The 19,132-nt window shown below is 42.6% G+C and overlaps 1 protein-coding gene across 3 annotated transcripts in view; it reads left to right on the plus strand.

Annotated features, from left to right (window-relative positions):
• SYNPR (synaptoporin) overlaps positions 1 to 19,132 on the plus strand; it is a 107,988-nt gene that overhangs the window by 55,971 nt on the left and 32,885 nt on the right. For all 3 annotated transcript variants that reach the window (XR_012717465.1, XM_075287338.1, XM_075287339.1), the window contains one exon: positions 15,713 to 15,837. Coding sequence is in view for 2 of the 3 variants with exons in the window: in XM_075287338.1 (XP_075143439.1) it covers positions 15,713 to 15,837 (125 nt within the window). In the remaining variant the exon portion in view is untranslated. The remainder of the gene's footprint in view (positions 1 to 15,712; positions 15,838 to 19,132) is intronic.

Consider the following 19,132-nt stretch of genomic DNA (forward strand, 5'->3'; position numbering starts at 1 on the left):
CTCCATTGACTTCATCTCCCAAAGATTGTGATCGCGGAAGCCCCATAGAAGTAAATGGAGCGCTGGTAGTGCAAGAGCATTCATATGGGAAATAGAGACTTTTGGGTTCCCATTTTCCAGTAGGCAGATACTTATCCACCATCCTATGGTAAACCCCTTTAAGGCTTCATGTACAAACCAGAGCTTTCCATGGATGTAGAATCAGTCCCTTTGCCTCCGTCCATACAATACCCCCATACTAATGTCCCATTGGGTATACCTGCAAACCAAATCCATCCCCCTCATTCAGTGCCAACCTGACAAACTCATCTCTGCTGCATTTTACATACCCAGACTGTTACCCTATATACATAGTCTACTATGTCCCACAATTCATCATATCATCGATTTCCAGCAATCTCCAACCTATAAATATGTAACTTCATTTATTAGGATTATTGATGTGCGTAAGAAGCCGACCAGCCCTAAATGTACAAAATGTGATAGAATTTCATGAAATCTTTGCTACGGGGAAAAAAAAGAGTAAAATTTGATGTAATCTATTATTTATGACCGATGGAAATGTAGTCGGTTCCATTTTTTTCAGCCTATTTTAAAATGTTTAAGTGCTCGGTGTTACAAGAATCTTTATACGGCGGGAGGGAGCTGTATACCTCATCCATAATTGATGGCCGAGCAGAAGTGTTGTTAAATCACTGCGAGATAAATGGCCAGAGTATTGCTAAGTAGTGCTCAGCAGCATCTGCTCGGTGTCTCCATCATCTGCACACTGAGCCGGGCAGGCAATTACCCACAAAGTGTAACCCGGACTAATTAACCCTAAGGATGTTTGCTTGCCGTGTGTATACAGGATGGGATTAATTGCTCACCGGAGACATCAGACAATGCTATTCTCGCTCTCGCAGGTTCACTTACTCCAAATATGCCATTTGGATGCCGATTTTCTTCATAGATAATGGAATATATCAGTATAACAATCTGGGACATTATGTGGGCGGTATGGAGATCAAGGGTAGTGTTAAATGGAAAGGCTCCCAGATGATATCTCACTGGGACACAGGAGTATAACAAGTAGCCATAGAGTCCAACTCTACTATAAACACCTACAAGGCATAGGAATAGTTTGTTCTCACGTGTGCAGAGGTATAATGTATACAGTGATGTCACAGTACAGGGATAATACACACAGTGATGTCACAGTACAGGGATAATACACACAGTGATGTCACAGTACAGAGATAATACACACAGCGATGTCACAGTACAGGATAATACACACAGTGATGTCACAGTACAGGATAATACACACAGTGATGTCACAGTACAGGATAATACACACAGTGATGTCACAGTACAGGATAATACACACAGTGATGTCACAGTACAGGATAATACACACAGTGATGTCACAGTACAGGATAATACACACAGCGATGTCACAGTACAGGATAATACACAGTGATGTCACAGTACAGGATAATACACACAGTGATGTCACAGTACAGGGATAATACACACAGCGATGTCACAGTACAGGATAATACACACAGTGATGTCACAGTACAGAGATAATACACACAGTGATGTCACAGTACAGGATAATACACACAGTGATGTCACAGTACAGGATAATACACACAGTGATGTCACAGTACAGGATAATACACACAGTGATGTCACAGTACAGAGATAATACACACAGTGATGTCACAGTACAGGATAATACACACAGCGATGTCACAGTACAGGGATAATACACACAGTGATGTCACAGTACAGGATAATACACACAGTGATGTCACAGTACAGGGATAATACACACAGTGATGTCACAGTACAGGGATAATACACACAGTGATGTCACAGTACAGAGATAATACACATACACACAGTGATGTCACAGTACAGGGATAATACACACAGCGATGTCACAGTACAGAGATAATACACATACACACAGTGATGTCACAGTACAGAGATAATACACACAGTGATGTCACAGTACAGGATAATACACACAGTGATGTCACAGTACAGGATAATACACACAGTGATGTCACAGTACAGGATAATACACACAGTGATGTCACAGTACAGAGATAATACACACAGTGATGTCACAGTACAGAGATAATACACATACACACAGTGATGTCACAGTACAGGGATAATACACACAGTGATGTCACAGTACAGGATAATACACACAGTGATGTCACAGTACAGGATAATACACACAGTGATGTCATAGTACAGAGATAATACACACAGTGATGTCACAGTACAGGAATAATACACACAGTGATGTCACAGTACAGGGATAATACACACAGTGATGTCACAGTACAGAGATAATACACACAGTGATGTCACAGTACAGGATAATACACACAGTGATGTCATAGTACAGAGATAATACACACAGTGATGTCACAGTACAGGATAATACACACAGTGATGTCACAGTACAGAGATAATACACACAGTGATGTCACAGTACAGGATAATACACACAGTGATGTCACAGTACAGAGATAATACACACAGTGATGTCACAGTACAGAGATAATACACACAGTGATGTCACAGTACAGGATAATACACACAGTGATGTCACAGTACAGGATAATACACACAGTGATGTCACAGTACAGAGATAATACACACAGTGATGTCACAGTACAGAGATAATACACACAGTGATGTCACAGTACAGGATAATACACACAGTGATGTCACAGTACAGGGATAATACACACAGTGATGTCACAGTACAGGATAATACACACAGTGATGTCACAGTACAGGGATAATACACACAGTGATGTCACAGTACAGAGATAATACACACAGTGATGTCACTGTACAAGGATAATACACACAGTGATGTCACAGTACAGGGATAATACACACAGTGATGTCACAGTACAGAGATAATACACACAGTGATGTCACAGTACAGAGATAATACACACAGTGATGTCACAGTACAGGATAATACACACAGTGATGTCACAGTACAGGGATAATACACACAGTGATGTCACAGTACAGGATAATACACACAGTGATGTCACAGTACAGAGATAATACACACAGTGATGTCACAGTACAGGATAATACACACAGTGATGTCACAGTACAGGATAATACACACAGTGATGTCACAGTACAGAGATAATACACACAGTGATGTCACAGTACAGAGATAATACACACAGTGATGTCACAGTACAGGATAATACACACAGTGATGTCACAGTACAGGGATAATACACACAGTGATGTCACAGTACAGGGATAATAAGAGCCTCCATCTTACTTCTTTTCTGAAATATTACACATAAGGTTCTGTAGTCACCAACAATATCTGCAGAACTGAACCTGAAATAGGACAAAAAGTGTCAGACAAATTTGTTTCCATAAAGTTATTGTTAAAGAGACAAAGTCAGGCTGCAGCAAATTTAAAAGCTACGTGCAGCCAGGTGACCTGGTAGGTAACAAGTAAGAACTTATTGCCACAACAAGGTTATTCAGCCATGAGCTAACCATTGTTCGAATGCACCATTGACCATAAAGGGCTTGTCCTGTTATGGACACTTAGCCACAAGACAAGGAATAAGCGTTCCGATTACTGGTGACCCAATTTTCGGGTTCCCTGTGATCAGAGGGATGGAGGACAGAAAGTAAGGCCTCCTAGTGAATGGAGCGCCAGTGCCCTTGTGTGACTGGCGCTCCATTCACTGCTATGTGGCTGTTGAGATTGTTATCTCTGGTAACACCCATAGTCCTGTAAAAATGAATGGAGCGCTGGTCATGTATCCACACTGGTGCTTCCTTCACAAGGAGGACTTAGGAGGACTTTCAACTTTTGGCCCCCTAAATCCATAACAGGACAACCACTTTCATGGATATATCCACACAAATGCTTATTAACTATCCATATGACCGATCCATTAAATAATTGAGCGTGCCATTACCTGGGTCACTTTCATGGATCCTATACTCAAGTCTATGATGGATTGGCAAAAACAGATTACCCTTGGGTGTGCACGGGCATGGCACGCTCATGTGTATATGCACTAACCATGAATGCCATGGAACAATTTGATGTTTCAGAGTAGTCGTAGACTCATCTGAGATTAAGACAAGGGCTACATGACTCCTTCATGCAACCAAAGATCTTCATGTCACCCTGCAACCCCTCCACCAATGCAAGTCAATAGAGTTACATTGAGACCCCCGAGGGTGCTGAGACTTTTTGGTGGCACTGCTGGTTTTTTGCATCTAGAAGTCAATGCCAGATACAACCCATGGACGGTGGTGGCGCTGGTTCTGTAAGAAAAGAGCCGTATTTCTCTACTTGTCTTAAAAAACACATCAACTTTTTCTGTTTTTCCACTTTTAGTAACTGCTTAGAATCTATTAAATATCATCAGACAATCTTGCCCTTTCCTCGCCAGTCTGTAGTCAGTCATTACTGACAGTAATTTACCTTTACTAAGATAGAGATAAAAGGTTACCGTAAAATACCGCTCTACCGAGATCAACCCCTGACAACCGCCTGACACAAAGATCCTCCGCAATTTGTGTCGGCTTTATCTTTGTGTCAGAGACATCCAGATCTTATGAAAAATGTTCGGGAATTTTAGCAGCGTTTATAGACGGAAACATGTTTCTGAAATTCTACCCAAATATGACTGTGGATACAGATTCAAGTTCTTAACACCCCCCCCCCCCCCCCTTACTTCAAGCTGTTTATTGGGGTACCATAGATCATTCGTACTGGGTTGTCAAGGTCTTGCCCAGGTCTTAGCAAGATTTGGGGTTTTAGGAAGTTAAAGGGGTTGTCTAAGACTGGATATTCATACCTTTACTTAAGAATAGGTCATCAACACTAGATCTGACACTTGGCACCCTACCGATCAGTCATTCATAGGACATTATATGGAAACAGTGTGTAGTCGCCAGGTTGTGCTATTTCAGCTGAACGCCCATTCATTCATGACTGATGTCTAGCTTCCAGTCCCATGGCTTTAATGCAACATGGTAGCTAAAAACAAAAATTGTGTGGCTAAAAAGATGTCCAAGAATAGGCGTCACTTTTTTTTCAGCCATACTTAAACTTCAGGGCGCCGTACTAAGGTGCAATTGTACCAAAGTGATAGGTCTGTCCTATATAACAAGTCTTAAGGTGCCCTTGCATCATATGGAGAAACCCAACAATTCATAGATGCAACAGTGTCGAATTTGCTAGATTTCCTTGCAATCCCAGTTCATTTGACTTGTTCTGACCCAAAAGGGTGCAGGGTTTCTGGTGGGCACTCCTAGGCGGGTTGTAAACTGTTCCAGGGATGTTAAAGGAGTTTATAAGAATATTCAACCAAGTGTGCATGTGTACAGAGGGTTACAGTGAATAGCCGTCAGATATTAGTGGTGTAAGGACAACTAAAATGAATAGAAATGCAAGGACTCTCTGCGTCATATATACAGTATAAGGAGCTCCATATACTATACAGTTGTAACTCTTCCTTCTTTCCTAATTTATCTATATAGTCTCCCATTGGGCTGGAGTTGGAGTCAAAGTTGAGGCCACTTTTGGGTGGAGTTGGAATCAGGAAAAAAATGACTGGGTCTAGATGCAATAACGCGGCGCTCAGAATCCTTTCCGCTGGGTGCTGGGACTGAAGTCCAGTGTACTTGTTCTTTTATTACCTTCTGCAGATCACCGCGATTGTATTTTCTTATTTGATTATAATTTTATATATAATGTAATTTCTTACAATAAATGTGGCCATTGAATCTCATCAATAGTCCATTACCGTTAATGCAGTCGGTGTCTATGAAGTAAGGCTTAAAAAAGTGCTGAAAAATGAATTATGTATGGCGAATAATTCTATAACCCTTGGCTGTGCAGAGAGTCCCAGTGTGCAGATGTAAAAGCGAAGCTCAATTATGTTACTTTACAGAAATCTCGATCATTTTTCTTTACTGTCACTTTAAAGGGGACCTTTCACCGTCCCCATCATCTACACCTTTTTCCATTCTTCAATAGTTGGCGTTCCACTCATTTCCATGCAGTTGAAATTTTTTCTCTAGCCCCCGCCATTCCTGAGCAATGATCTCTGCTAGTTTCAGCACAATTATGCTCTCTTTCGTCAGGTGGGTGGTCTTAGACTGCCTGCTCCAGCTTGGGTCCACCCATAAATTAGCCTATTGGGGCTGAAACTATTGGCACTAATTGCTCAGGAACGGTGGGGGCTAGAGAAGAAATTCCAGTTGCACCAGAATCATATTAGAAAATGCAAGGAGCTGAAGGTGGCAAAGTGGCTGTCATTAAAAGGATTTTTTGGGTTTAAAATATCAATAATCAGTGGGGGTCACCTCCATGAATCAACTGACATAATCAACTATGGCTGCCAAGTTGCACAGTGTTTCAAGCAGGCAGCCGGACAGTGTTGGGGTACTCATATTCACTTGCATGGGACTGAGGTGCTGAAATGCTGTGACTTCACAGTCAAAGAGGGAGCATGACATTTCCCCAAACAAAACTCCTTCAAACAGCTGATCAGTGGAGGTGCCAAAAGAATATTAAAGGGGTATCCAGCAACATATGATGATCTATTCACAGGATAGGCTATCAACATCCAATTTGCTGCCTCCGGGTCCCTAAAGCTACAGCAGTGAATGAGGAGCGGAAGCTGTCTGCTACTATTCAAGTCATTGGAGAGGAGCAGTAGCCCCACCCTCTATATAGTGGTGGTGCTGTGAATTGCAGCTCTGCTCCTATGTTATGAAAGGAGCCTACTTGTGTGTGTATCACTACTGGAATACTGTTCAGAGTATATATCTTTAGGGAATATATTATTTATGCATGTGTTATCAGTCTATTCCTTTGGTATATGTTTGTACAAGTAATGTCAGGACGGAGGGGGCGGGGGGTGAAATATTTCTTCCAGGGCCAGTTTTATTGCTTTATGACTAGTTGGCTTTAAACAACTCAGCCTGGCATAAATAAGATGATGCAACCGGCTAGTCACTTCATGGCCAAAGTGAAGATGAAACAATCCATTTTCCAAACCTCAAGATGTGGAAAGGGGGAGGGGGAACCTTGGCAGGAGGCATGGCTAAGCACAAACCACAAGAGACTTGTTGGAGCTCACAAGTTAGCTGGGTGTGCCCATTTTCCCAACAGAAGAGAACCTCCAACCTCCATGGACCCAAAAGGACTTTCTAGTATTCATTTTATTCTGTCTTTCTCCCATTATTTTTACAACTGTTTGCTTGTTTTGTCATTTCGTTCCCATCATCTTTTCCATATATAGCACTGAAACCTTTGGATAGTAATTTGTTAAATTTAATGGTGTTGGGCATTTGCTCCTTCAACCTATTTCCTGTTTCGAAGTGTGTTTGCGTCTGACTACTGGGAGTGGTATTGTTGGGATTCCTATTGGTCCTTGATTCTGTATACAACAGGTGGTGGCAGCATGTATTTGGGGTGTATGGACCGTGTTCGCTCAATTTTCAGACTGATTGAAGGGTGAGTGCAAGATTGAGTGAATGGAGTGAATTGACCCCTACAGCCGCGCTTATGTCATGTGTTAGGACGATCCGTAAAAACAAAGTATTTGCAGTGGTGACGTCACGTCAATGGGACTCCTGAATTCTATCATCGCTCTTTGCTGTTTACTATTCTAAAGTTTTTACAAATCCGTATACTTGGAGGTAATTTTTCATACTTTATTGATGTCTAAGGTGGAATATCAACACACAAGATCCGTTGGAGCGTGATATGAGTTTGTAAAGAAACCTATATACAAAGATATAACAATTACAGAAGCCTCCCTAGGATAACATTACCATTGTTTCATAGCTTGGCACAAATTAAAGATGTAATGTATTGGTGTGCACGAGTACATATCGCAACATATTTCGGGTAGCTCCATATTTAGGGGTTATGTGATCACAGGCATTGTGTATGAAGAAAAGCTGTACATGCTGTGCTAATGATTTATGCCGCACAGTTCATACCTGGTCACATGACCGTGTGTTGGCTCAGGGGGTCGGTCCATAACCGTCTACAAAGCTCTAATGAAATGAAATCGCATTATCTAAGCTTCATTAATATTATTAACATCATAGCTTACTTATACTGACATATTCTGCAGGCTGTGCAGTGCATGCACTCAGTCAGATCAACCTCTGCCCCAGTGGAGCTCGCCATCTCTACCAATTATTTCCTCCCCACTAGGTCTAGTTTTCTGAGAACCGCGCACTAGACTGTGTGTTAAAATAAATGAGCATAGGTAGACTGTGCAAGTTGTGCTTGGTCAGAATTTAAAGAGTTATTAGTGATTCAACAACAAAGGGTTAAACTGCAATTTAGGTTACTGCACTGAACTGTACCATTGAATGGGTCCAGTGGGTGCCGTTCCAGCAGCTGTATGGTACGTACTCTTGGCGCCCACTGGTTTATCCCTATATAGATCTTTTTTTTTTATGTTAAAAGGAATCGTCTGATTTACACAACCCTTGGCGTACAATTCGGGTTAGAGTTGATAGAGGATAGGCTTCCACTTTATCAGTCAATGCCCAGAAGAACATTGAATCTATAATTACCCATATCCTTGGAGCCGACATGTGACTGCCCCAGGGACACTTTCTGATAATCCAAAATAGAACGGCACCATTGCTCTCTCTCTCTCCCCCCCCCCCCCCCATCCACATAAATACTTGCCAAGCCTTCTTGTGTCCGGGAATGGATTCTCCCCTCTTCCTCTCTGCTAATAGTGGGCAAAATAGCTTAGCGAGACAAGGAAGGGTGCAATGGGCTAGTGATGGGTGGGATCACTAGGCTGGGGAGACTGTGGGTGGTGCTAATAATGGGCAGGATAGCTAGGCTAGGGAGACTGTGGGAGGGGTTAGTAATGGATGGGATAGCTTAGCTACAGAGATGGGGGAGGGGCTAGTAGTGGGCAGGATAGTTTAGCTAGTGAGACAGGGAGGGGGAGTGTAGGAGTGAAAGATGGGGGAGCTAAGTGAGAGGGAATTAGTGTAGCAGCTACACAGAAAGCTGCACATCTGGAAGTTACACCATGTGCACAAATGCAGAGGATGCAGCAGCTCCTAGAGACACCCAGAAATCACTCCAAACACTGCAAAAGGTACATGGGTGTACTTATTAACCCATTACTTGCAAAAACAAACCTTTCTAAAAAATATATATATATTCTGCCTAGAAAACCCCTTTAAGTGTTAGCGCTTCAGGGGCCCTTATACATTAGATTGATGTTGACCGGTCATCCAATGTGTATGTAGGAGTTCCGACTATCTTCTGTCTGAAGATGTCAACCAAAAGAAAGACTAGACTTGTTGGATTTCAGCATGCCCCATCATTTTGTTCTTAGAGAAGACAAGCCACTAGAGGTGTATAGTTACTTATTTCCCTCTCCTCCTTGAGAACACAAGAGTCCACGTTGATAGAAGAGTCAGGGGAAATAGTTGCTGGCCAATTGAGTGTTTGGACAATGCTATCTAAAGAGTATGGACAGTTTGAACTTACCTTAGAGAGATGGCAGTGTCTCATCAAACTCCAAAATAAAGGATTAGAATGTTGAAATCCAAAATGTCAATTCTTTCCCAAGACGTCTGGGGGAGAGGGGAACTCCATGAGCATGACCTAGATGACCAGTATCGGTAAAAAGACATTGGGTTTGGCCAATGTTAATCTTATGTACATGGACACTTAGTGTGGCAAATATTAATCAGTATCATGAAATTGTTAGTTGAGCGCCTTGACTCCGTGACCACCGAGTACTAGTAGTACCTACCTTGTACTGTATCTGAAGAGTCACCCCATATCTATGTTGTACCAGCTCATTGTCTTGAGTTCCTTAGTTATCAGCTTTTCTCTTGGTCCTCTGTGACAGATAAACTTTAACAAATGAACGCAACATGTTACATACCAATAAAACATTGGTCCACTCTGTCGTTGTCCTTTCCTCTCCATTGGTGTCACATGGTGTCCAAGGCATCTTCAGAGTCCACCAACCAACACAAATGGGGTAAGGGTTCTTTTACGTGATCATCTTGACCAGAATGGGATTCTCCATGGCCAACTCCTGTGCCACCTATTCTACCAGGGTCATCCTCTACCAACGAGAACTTGGCTCCAGTTACCTATATAGTAAGTAAATAAAAGCCTGTGACTTATACCTCTGCCTCTGAGTGATATGTTATGACCTTCTCAATGGATCCAGAGACAGAGTATATCATGAATAGAATGATTGCACTAAGTAAATGTATATTTTAAGCCCATTATATAGGTCAGACCATGAATTGCCCAGTAATAAGCCTGGCTCATAGGTTCACATTGTAGTTAATGAGAAGGCATTACTCCTGCTGCCTGATACAATGTAACAGTTGCTGACATTACGTGACAAGGTGACGGCCATGTGACATCTTTCTTAATTTCACCAGTTCAGAATATTGACATTTTCTATTGATGTTTTGTAATTAATTCCATGAAACGAAACCGATCCAATAGCTGAAAATAGATCTAGCGTCATAGTATTAGTATAATTTGCTATGAAATGTTCTCCGATCATCCATAACATTAAAAGCCCTGCCAGGTGATGCGACAAACATTGATTATCTCTTGACAATGGTGTCTGTCAAGGGATGGGATATATTAGGCAGCGAGTATATAGTCACTTCTTTGATTGACTTGGAAAAGTATTGCTTTGACATGGGCTACATTGTGATGGTGAGAAGACTGAGTCAGAAGATCTCCAAAATAGAACAATGTTCCCAGTGGACAGTGGTTAGCACCTACCGAAAGTGGTCCAAAGGAGAGTCATTGTGGGAGCTCAAGGCTTGTTGTTGTGCATGGAGAGCAAAGGTTAGCCAATCTGGCCCCAATCTTGCCGAAGAGGAACTGTAGTGAAAATTGGTGAAAATGTAAATATCGGGCATCTTCAGAAGTCCATGCCTTGACAGGTCAGGGACTGTGTAATGCCTAATTTCTCCTGTGGTGGTGCTACAGTGTTCAGGTTTCCTAGGACACTTTCTCACCTGGTCAAGTGAACCTTCCAACAAGTGGAGATCAAGGAACCCCATATATGAGCCAACGTTGAAACCAACTACTTTCCATTATGATCTGTCTTATGGCTTTTTAGACCTTATTGAGGTCAAGTTCTGTATAGATGTAGGGTGGACTCCTGCTTCCTATTCTGTGGTAGGCCAAAGTAAGTCTAGTCCAACATTGGCTTGAGTATAGGTAAGGAAATTTCCCTGGGTCCTCTATCAACTTAAGGCTTCCACCAACCTGGAACCTTCATCCCCTTACAATCATGTGCAGTTCTTAGGATTGGCCATAAATATCAGACCAGTGGGAGGCCAACAGCCATATCTGCATGGATCAACTGTTTCGGGGTCCCTATGCTATAGAGTGCACTGATCTGGAAGCAGTTGGCTCTAGAGATGAGCGAACACTGTTTGGTCAGCCGATCCGAACAGCACGCTCCCATAGAAATGAATGGAAGCACCTGTGACGCCGGTAGGCCGCTGGCAAAGTCAGCGTCACAGGTGCTTCCATTCATTTCTATGGGAGTGTGCTGTTCGGATCGGCTGTGTTCGCTCATCTCTAGTTGGCTCCATACCTTGCATAGTGGCTGAGTGGTGTTACTGCAACTGACGTCAATGGTAGCTGAACTGCAGTATCAGCGCCTGGCTACTATACAGGGCACAGAGCTGACTGATTCCTCTTTTGTATTCTTTATAGCATCAGATCAGATGTACCCTCAAACATCTGATCTGTGTGGGTGTTGTGTGTCCGCCCCCCACCAATGAAGTATTTATGGCCTCTCCCAAAATGTCATATATAAAAAAAAATCAAGGACAACTTGAATTGCTCCTGAAACAAATTTAATGCAATATCATGACATGCAAGAAAAACCCTGGACAGGCTGCAATTCACAACATAGCCATTAGGAGGACACACAGACACATATAGGACAGACAACTCGTGGCAGAATATCACAAAATCATATGGTTTTGAAAACCTGGTCATCTTGTGACACACATCTCTGGACATGTCCAACCAGGAGGACAGATAAAGAAGGATTCACCTACTGTATATGATGGAACTACCTGTGGAAGTGTGAACCGAGCCTTCAATGTGTGTTCTCAATACACATTCCCTGCTATGTATCCTATATAATCTGTTGTGTACATTTTTCTCGCTGGTTGTTTTTTGCGCCTCGTTGCATACATTTCACCGGAGGCTGATTGTGAGGTGACATTTAAATGTCTCGGAAGTGGCGTCCTCTCTAGAGCTGCCGCACGTGATGTCAGATGTGGCAAAGTATTTTTCCGATTAAGTAGATTCCGGAGTTTGATAGTAATAGGACTCTGAGAAGGCATGAAGAGCTCACGTGTCTTCTTCCATCCCCAGAACTGATGTCACAATGATATTATCTGTCCCATAAATCAACATGTACTATCTGGTGTCCATATTCTGCAGTCCTCTAAGCCTAAATAGTGCAGGTCAATACAGAGTCATCTGGTCAGGTGATGAGCTCATATACAGTATATCCCATAATGAGACGATCAATTGTAATTATAGGACAGGGAAAAGTATTGAGCCAGCGGTTCACGGTATTAAGCCATCTTAAAGGGGTTTTTCAGGATTCAGTTATTGATGACTTACCCTTAGAAAAGGTCATCGATATCAGATCGGTGGTGGATGCATCTACACCAGAATTTGCACAAAAAGTTGGGACCATTTTTCCTCAAAGTGGGTGTTGCAGTGTTGGGGCATAGTGGAGGTGGCATAACAATATCTTACACCAGAAACTACCAGATATTATAGCTCCAATCTATGCCAGCTCCTAGTTTCTTGCATATGATGTACAATAGATGTGCTTCTTGGTTAACAGGGATGATACAGTCACATTAGACCATGACGCAGACCGTTGCATCCTTTAATATCTGCTGCTCCACTAAATTTGGCACAGTTGGAATTTTTTTCTGTAGCCCCCACCATTCCTGAGCTATCAGTGCTGTTATTTTCAGCTCAATCATACTCTCTAGTGTCAGGTGGGTGGTCTCTGACTCTCTGCTCCAGCTCAGGACTGCCCATATGACCATAGAGAGCCTAATTAGCATATTCCAATTGTTCAGGAATGTTAAGCACTGAAGAAAAAATTCCAACTGTAGCAGAATCAGAGGCCTATAAAAGGAGTTGGTGGAGATGGTCCTCTTTAAATAATTGTTGGAGACCTTGGTTTACTGAAAGGGGTTAAATAGCTAGGGTCATATTCTCCTGGGCTTGTCGGGAACTACGGTAGGTAATGTAAGGAAGTACATAAACTGGCTTTGGAATAGTCAATGCCAGTCAGCAATTTGCCAGATCCGTCCCCGAATGGCTCCAATGGGTACTCATTCTATGCCGGCATTCATGATCACACCATTATTAGCGGTGGGCATACCAATTTCTAGCAAGATAGGTCAATTGCAAATTTCCCATAAAAAATTTCAGACATTTTTGGGGTTCACCTCCACCAAAGCTAAATATTACAGGTCGAAGTGTCTTCAGGTCTCAGAATATAATAATCAGAGGCCAAGGAGATTTCCAGATTTCCTCCCAGCCATCTGCCGTGTCTTTTGGCCTCCAGATCACTGATGAAATACACTGTATTTTCAAAGCGTGATGACCTCAACATCCTCCACATGACCACTGTGGCCCAACCTGACCTTGGGTCCAGAAGACATGGTGGGAAGAAGACCAGAACATCAGAGGATGCTACTGTTGAAAATATATCTTACATACCCTCCCTAATGTCCAATTATTATACTTTGGGATCTGAAGAGTTCGCAAGATATTATACAGTCCTATGAAAAAGTTTGGGCACCCCTATTAATCTTAATCATTTTTAGTTCTAAATATTTTGGTGTTTGCAACAGCCATTTCAGTTTGATATATCTAATAACTGATGGACACAGTAATATTTCAGGATTGAAATGAGGTTTATTGTACTAACAGAAAATGCGCAATATGCATTAAACCAAAATTTGACCGGTGCAAAAGTATGGGCACCCTTATCATTTTATTGATTTGAATACTCCTAACTACTTTTTACTGACTTACTGAAGCACAAAATTGGTTTTGTAACCTCAGTGAGCTTTGAACTTCATAGCCAGGCGTATCCAATCATGAGAAAAGGTATTTAAGGTGGCCAATTGCAAGTTGATCTCCTATTTGAATCTCCTCTGAAGAGTGGCATCATGGGCTACTCAAAACAACTCTCAAATGATCTGAAAACAAAGATTGTTCAACATAGTTGTTCAGCGGAAGGATACAAAAAGCTGTCTCAGAGATTTAACCTGTCAGTTTCCACTGTGAGGAACATAGTAAGGAAATGGAAGACCACAGGGACAGTTCTTGTTAAGCCCAGAAGTGGCAGGCCAAGAAAAATATCAGAAAGGCAGAGAAGAAGAATGGTGAGAACAGTCAAGGACAATCCACAGACCACCTCCAAAGAGCTGCAGCATCATCTTGCTGCAGATGGTGTCACTGTGCATCGGTCAACTATACAGCGCACTTTGCACAAATAGAAGCTGTATGGGAGAGTGATGAGAAAGAAGCCGTTTCTGCACGTACGCCACAAATAGAGTTGCCTGAGGTATGAAAAAGCACATTTGGACAAGGCAGCTTCATTTTGGAAACAAAAATTGAGTTGTTTGGTTATAAAAAAAAGGCGTTATGCATGGCGTCCAAAAAGAAACAGCATTCCAAGAAAAACACATGCTACCCACTGTAAAATTTGGTGGAGGTTCCATCATGCTTTGGGGCTGTGTGGCCAATGCCGGCATCGGGAATCTTGTTAAAGTTGAGGGTCGCATGGATTCCACTCAGTATCAGCAGATTCTTGAGAATAATGTTCAAGAATCAGTGACGAAGTTGAAGTTACGCCGGGGATGGATATTTCAGCAAGACAATGATCCAAAACACCGCTCCAAATCCTCAGGCATTCATGCAGAGGAACAATTACAATGTTCTGGAATGGCCATCCCAGTCCCCAGACCTGAATATCATTGAACATCTGTGGGATGATTTGAAGCGGGCTGTCCATGCTCGGCGACCATCTAACTTAACTGAACTTGAATTGTTTGTCCAAAATACCTTTATCCAGGATCCAGGAACTGATTAAAAGCTACAGGAAGTGACTAGAGGCTGTTATCTTTGCAAAAGGAGGATGTACTAAATATTAATGTCACTTTTCTGTTGAGGTGCCCATACTTTTGCACCGGTCAAATTTTGGTTTAATGCATATTGCACATTTTCTGTTAGTACAATAAACCTCATTTCAATCCTGAAATATTACTGTGTCCATCAGTTATTAGATATATCAAACTGAAATGGCTGTTGCAAACACCAAAATATTTAGAACAAAAAATGATTAAGATTAATAGGGGTGCCCAAACTTTTTCATAGGACTGTATAATCAACTCTGCCCAGACTTGTGGTTTGGACTTATATCCTGTGGCCTTGTAAATATTCGTGATATTCGTCCATCTCTGACCATTATGTATCAATGTATTCTGATGGTACTTCATTTAATATACAGTTATGACATTTTGTTTCCATATTGAATCCTAACATTTGACATGTATCAGAATGTTCACTACTTTTGTTGCTGTTTTTTTGCAGCTTTTTGCAATCTTTGCATTTGCAACATGTGGAGGCTACTCCGGACAACTGAGAGTCAGTGTGGATTGCGCCAACAGAACTCAGAGCGACCTCCGCATTGACATTGCCATCGCTTACCCTTTCAGGTAACTTCTCAATTACATATCTTTACATAACCTTTGTTTGTACTTAGAAATGTCCAAAGAAGACCTACAAGGTGGCCAAACGTGGACAGACATTAGTCAAACCTGCTAATATCTCCAGGATTGGCCAATCATCTAATGTGTATGGGGGTGTCCAGACTTTTCCCTATGGCAATATTGGGGGAGAGAAGGATTGGGCAGTTTGATCCCAACATGCCCCATCCTTTTACTCTCAGGGAAGATAAGCCAACATCTCTGGTAACACCGGTTTCATAATCGGAACATATGGACACCTGGGTGTTGGGGACAGAAAGGTACGTTGGGTTGGGTGAAAGAGCTGTCATCTGAACAAGCACTGAGCAGACATCCGAACAATATGGCGGAACTTAGACTTTTATCTAAGGTTCTTTTGACTTGTTCTGGGAAAATAAATGTAAACAGGATCTAACGAAATCCTTCAAGGCAGAATATACACAGAACAGACTGTTCTTCACAGGTAAGACTTTAGTTTAATATTTCATAAAGACATCAATTATGGAAAGAAAGGTAAAGAAGTATAGTCTGGCAAAACACTGAAAGAAAAGGTTTAAAGGAACATTACATCCGTGACTTCACTACAGACCTATCCAGATGTCGGCACCGCAGGAATCCAGTCCTCTGAAGTCAAGTCTGGTTTATTAAAGTGACAATGACACCTTCCCGATTCTCTTAGTTTGCTTCTGAAGGCCATGACACAACCCCACAGCCCTGCTGCTGCACCTCCGGCCCTCCCTTTTCCCCCCACCCGCGCCCCCCTGCTCTCCCCTTACCCCCCACCTGCGTCCCCGGCCCCCTCCCCGCCTTTAGAGATTACAGTCACCTCCTACATGTACCCCCTCCCCCCCTTTCCACATGTGTAATTTAACCCCCCTCCCCCCTACTTACCTTCTACCCTTTGTTGCCAAACCCGCACCCCCCGGCCCCCTCCATAACCCGTAGCACCAGCAGCCCTCCCCTCCCTTAAGCATCCCACCGATCCCTGTTCCCGCAGTGCTCACCATTTACATGCTGGGGAGATGTGTGTGTTGTGGCCGCAACTTCAGAGAGCATGTGCGGTCCTTCCCGTGGCGTCTGTGCTCCCGGCCGCACAGTTCGCTGGTAGGTGCAGCTGGGCTTGTTCGGACTAGATGCGCTGCTACATGCTACGCTGGCCTGAGGCAATGTGTGACCAGCCAGCATGTCAGCGGCGTTCGGAGCGATGCAGGCAGCCACCATGTTCAGCGTCGGGTTCCTACGCGCTAGCCACGCCCACAATTCAGCGGCAACCTATGGGCCGCTGTGCTGGCTCCCTATCCCGCCCACACACCGGCATGCACCAATAGCAGCTGTGTGTAAGTCTCTGCGGTAACATCATGCCTGGGTCGACAGCGGAGCAGGAGACAACTTTGGAGGGTCGCGGTGGCGTTTTGGGGTGAGTGAGACACTTTTAAAGTAGCCTATTACCCCTTCCTGGCCAATATGTAGGTGTGTGTGAAATTACTAGGAAATCCATTCAGCCGTTCGGGTGTGATTGAGGAACAAACATCCAAACACACAAACCCACAAACATCCAAACACACAAACCCACAAACATCCAAACACACAAACCCACAAACATCCAAACTCACAAACTTTCACATTTATAATATTAATAGGATTCCAGATTTGTTATTGAACTGATGCCTGTGACTATTTCTCCCCCCTCTTGGATAGGAGATATCTGCGCTATGCTACAATGTTGTGCGGTACTTTACATTTTGAGGTGTTTTTGTCTGTTACCACATCCTAACCTCTGCTAATCATGAAGGCTGAGTGTGCTCCCGGTGTCGTGAACCTTCCCCATTTGATGAATGACTCACATTAGAGGCACGCAGCGATTAAGCCTTCCCTATAATTAATATCTCCATAACAGGTTGCTTTCAGGAAAGTGATTAGCGCTTATTATTGGTGCGGGATCTCATTTGAAGTTTGGTTTTCTCTTCCATCCATGTTAACTATAAACCACACAGATGACAGATGATGGAGGAATGGAAAAATCTACAAAATTATGGTCATATTGATGGCTCGAAAAACAGCGCCACGCTTTTCCATTGGTTGCATCTGGTAGTGCAGTCTTATTCACATGAATTCGTATGAGGTTCTGTAACACAACTGGAGTTGAGCGAGCCAGTTTAGAACAAAGTGGAGTTGACCCAAACCCAAAACTTTAATGTTTTGTCACCGTTGAGCTAGTCTAGGGAATCAACTTCTCTCAACTCTGCTGCGAACCCTCACAACATCCGCCATTCCCTTTGGGTCCTCTTCTGGCCTCCTGGTTAATATCTGTGGATATTATGCACCAATGAAACCTATAATTGGGTCACGGTGGTCACATGGACGCCCTGATGTCATGACGCTTTAATGCACCTATAGGAGGAGACCCCAATGGATAATAACAACTGCTGCACCTAAGCTTCCCCTTACTGTAGTTATGAAGTAAGAACAACTATGGGGCTCAGGACACCATTGCTATTGAGTGGTGGTGGTCCCAGAGGTGGGACACCCAATAATCAGTCCTAACCTATAAATACGTGAGCTATGTAATTTATGGGAAAAGCCCCCTTCCCTATATGGTATACTATTTAACACTACAAATGTAACCCTACAGAATTGTATAAGCCACAGGGGCCAGTTGGGCAAGTAAGTGAGACATGGACAAGTACAAGAGTATAGGGTTTGGGTTGAAGGATGTAAGAAGTCCTCTTGTAACCCCCCTATCATGTTAAGAGGGCTCTATTTTAACTCTTTCCCAACTCCCTTGATTTCTTCCATTTTCTAAGATTTTTTTCCCCTGCTTTGTACGCTCTTATCTTTTTGATTCTAACTTTTTTTTATATTATAATAGTGAATCAATGATTTTGATTTTATTGCCAGTTTGACGGGAAAGCAATGCAAGCAAAGTAACTAAAAAGTCATGTGCTAGCCGTCTTATCGCAGGAGATACAGTAAATCTTCTTTAGCGGTTGAACACCTGGTTAAAGCTCCAGATGCACCAAAGTAATTTATTCCGTTTTATGTAGTCGTAAGTTAGGATCTTGGACGTTGATTTGATTTATTACGGTTTTGCTAAAAATTTGATGTCCTTCCACATAAAGGAGAGATTCATAAAATAAAAGAATCAGTCCTGGATTGGGGAAAGGGGTAAATTTACAGTGTTGGCCAAAAGTATTGGCACCCCAGCAATTCTTCCAGAAAATGATTGCAAGCACAAACTCTTTGGTAATATCTTAAATTATTTTGC

The sequence above is a fragment of the Leptodactylus fuscus genome, chromosome 9 (assembly GCF_031893055.1).
Source record: "Leptodactylus fuscus isolate aLepFus1 chromosome 9, aLepFus1.hap2, whole genome shotgun sequence".
In the NCBI taxonomy this organism is placed as follows: domain Eukaryota; kingdom Metazoa; phylum Chordata; class Amphibia; order Anura; family Leptodactylidae; genus Leptodactylus; species Leptodactylus fuscus.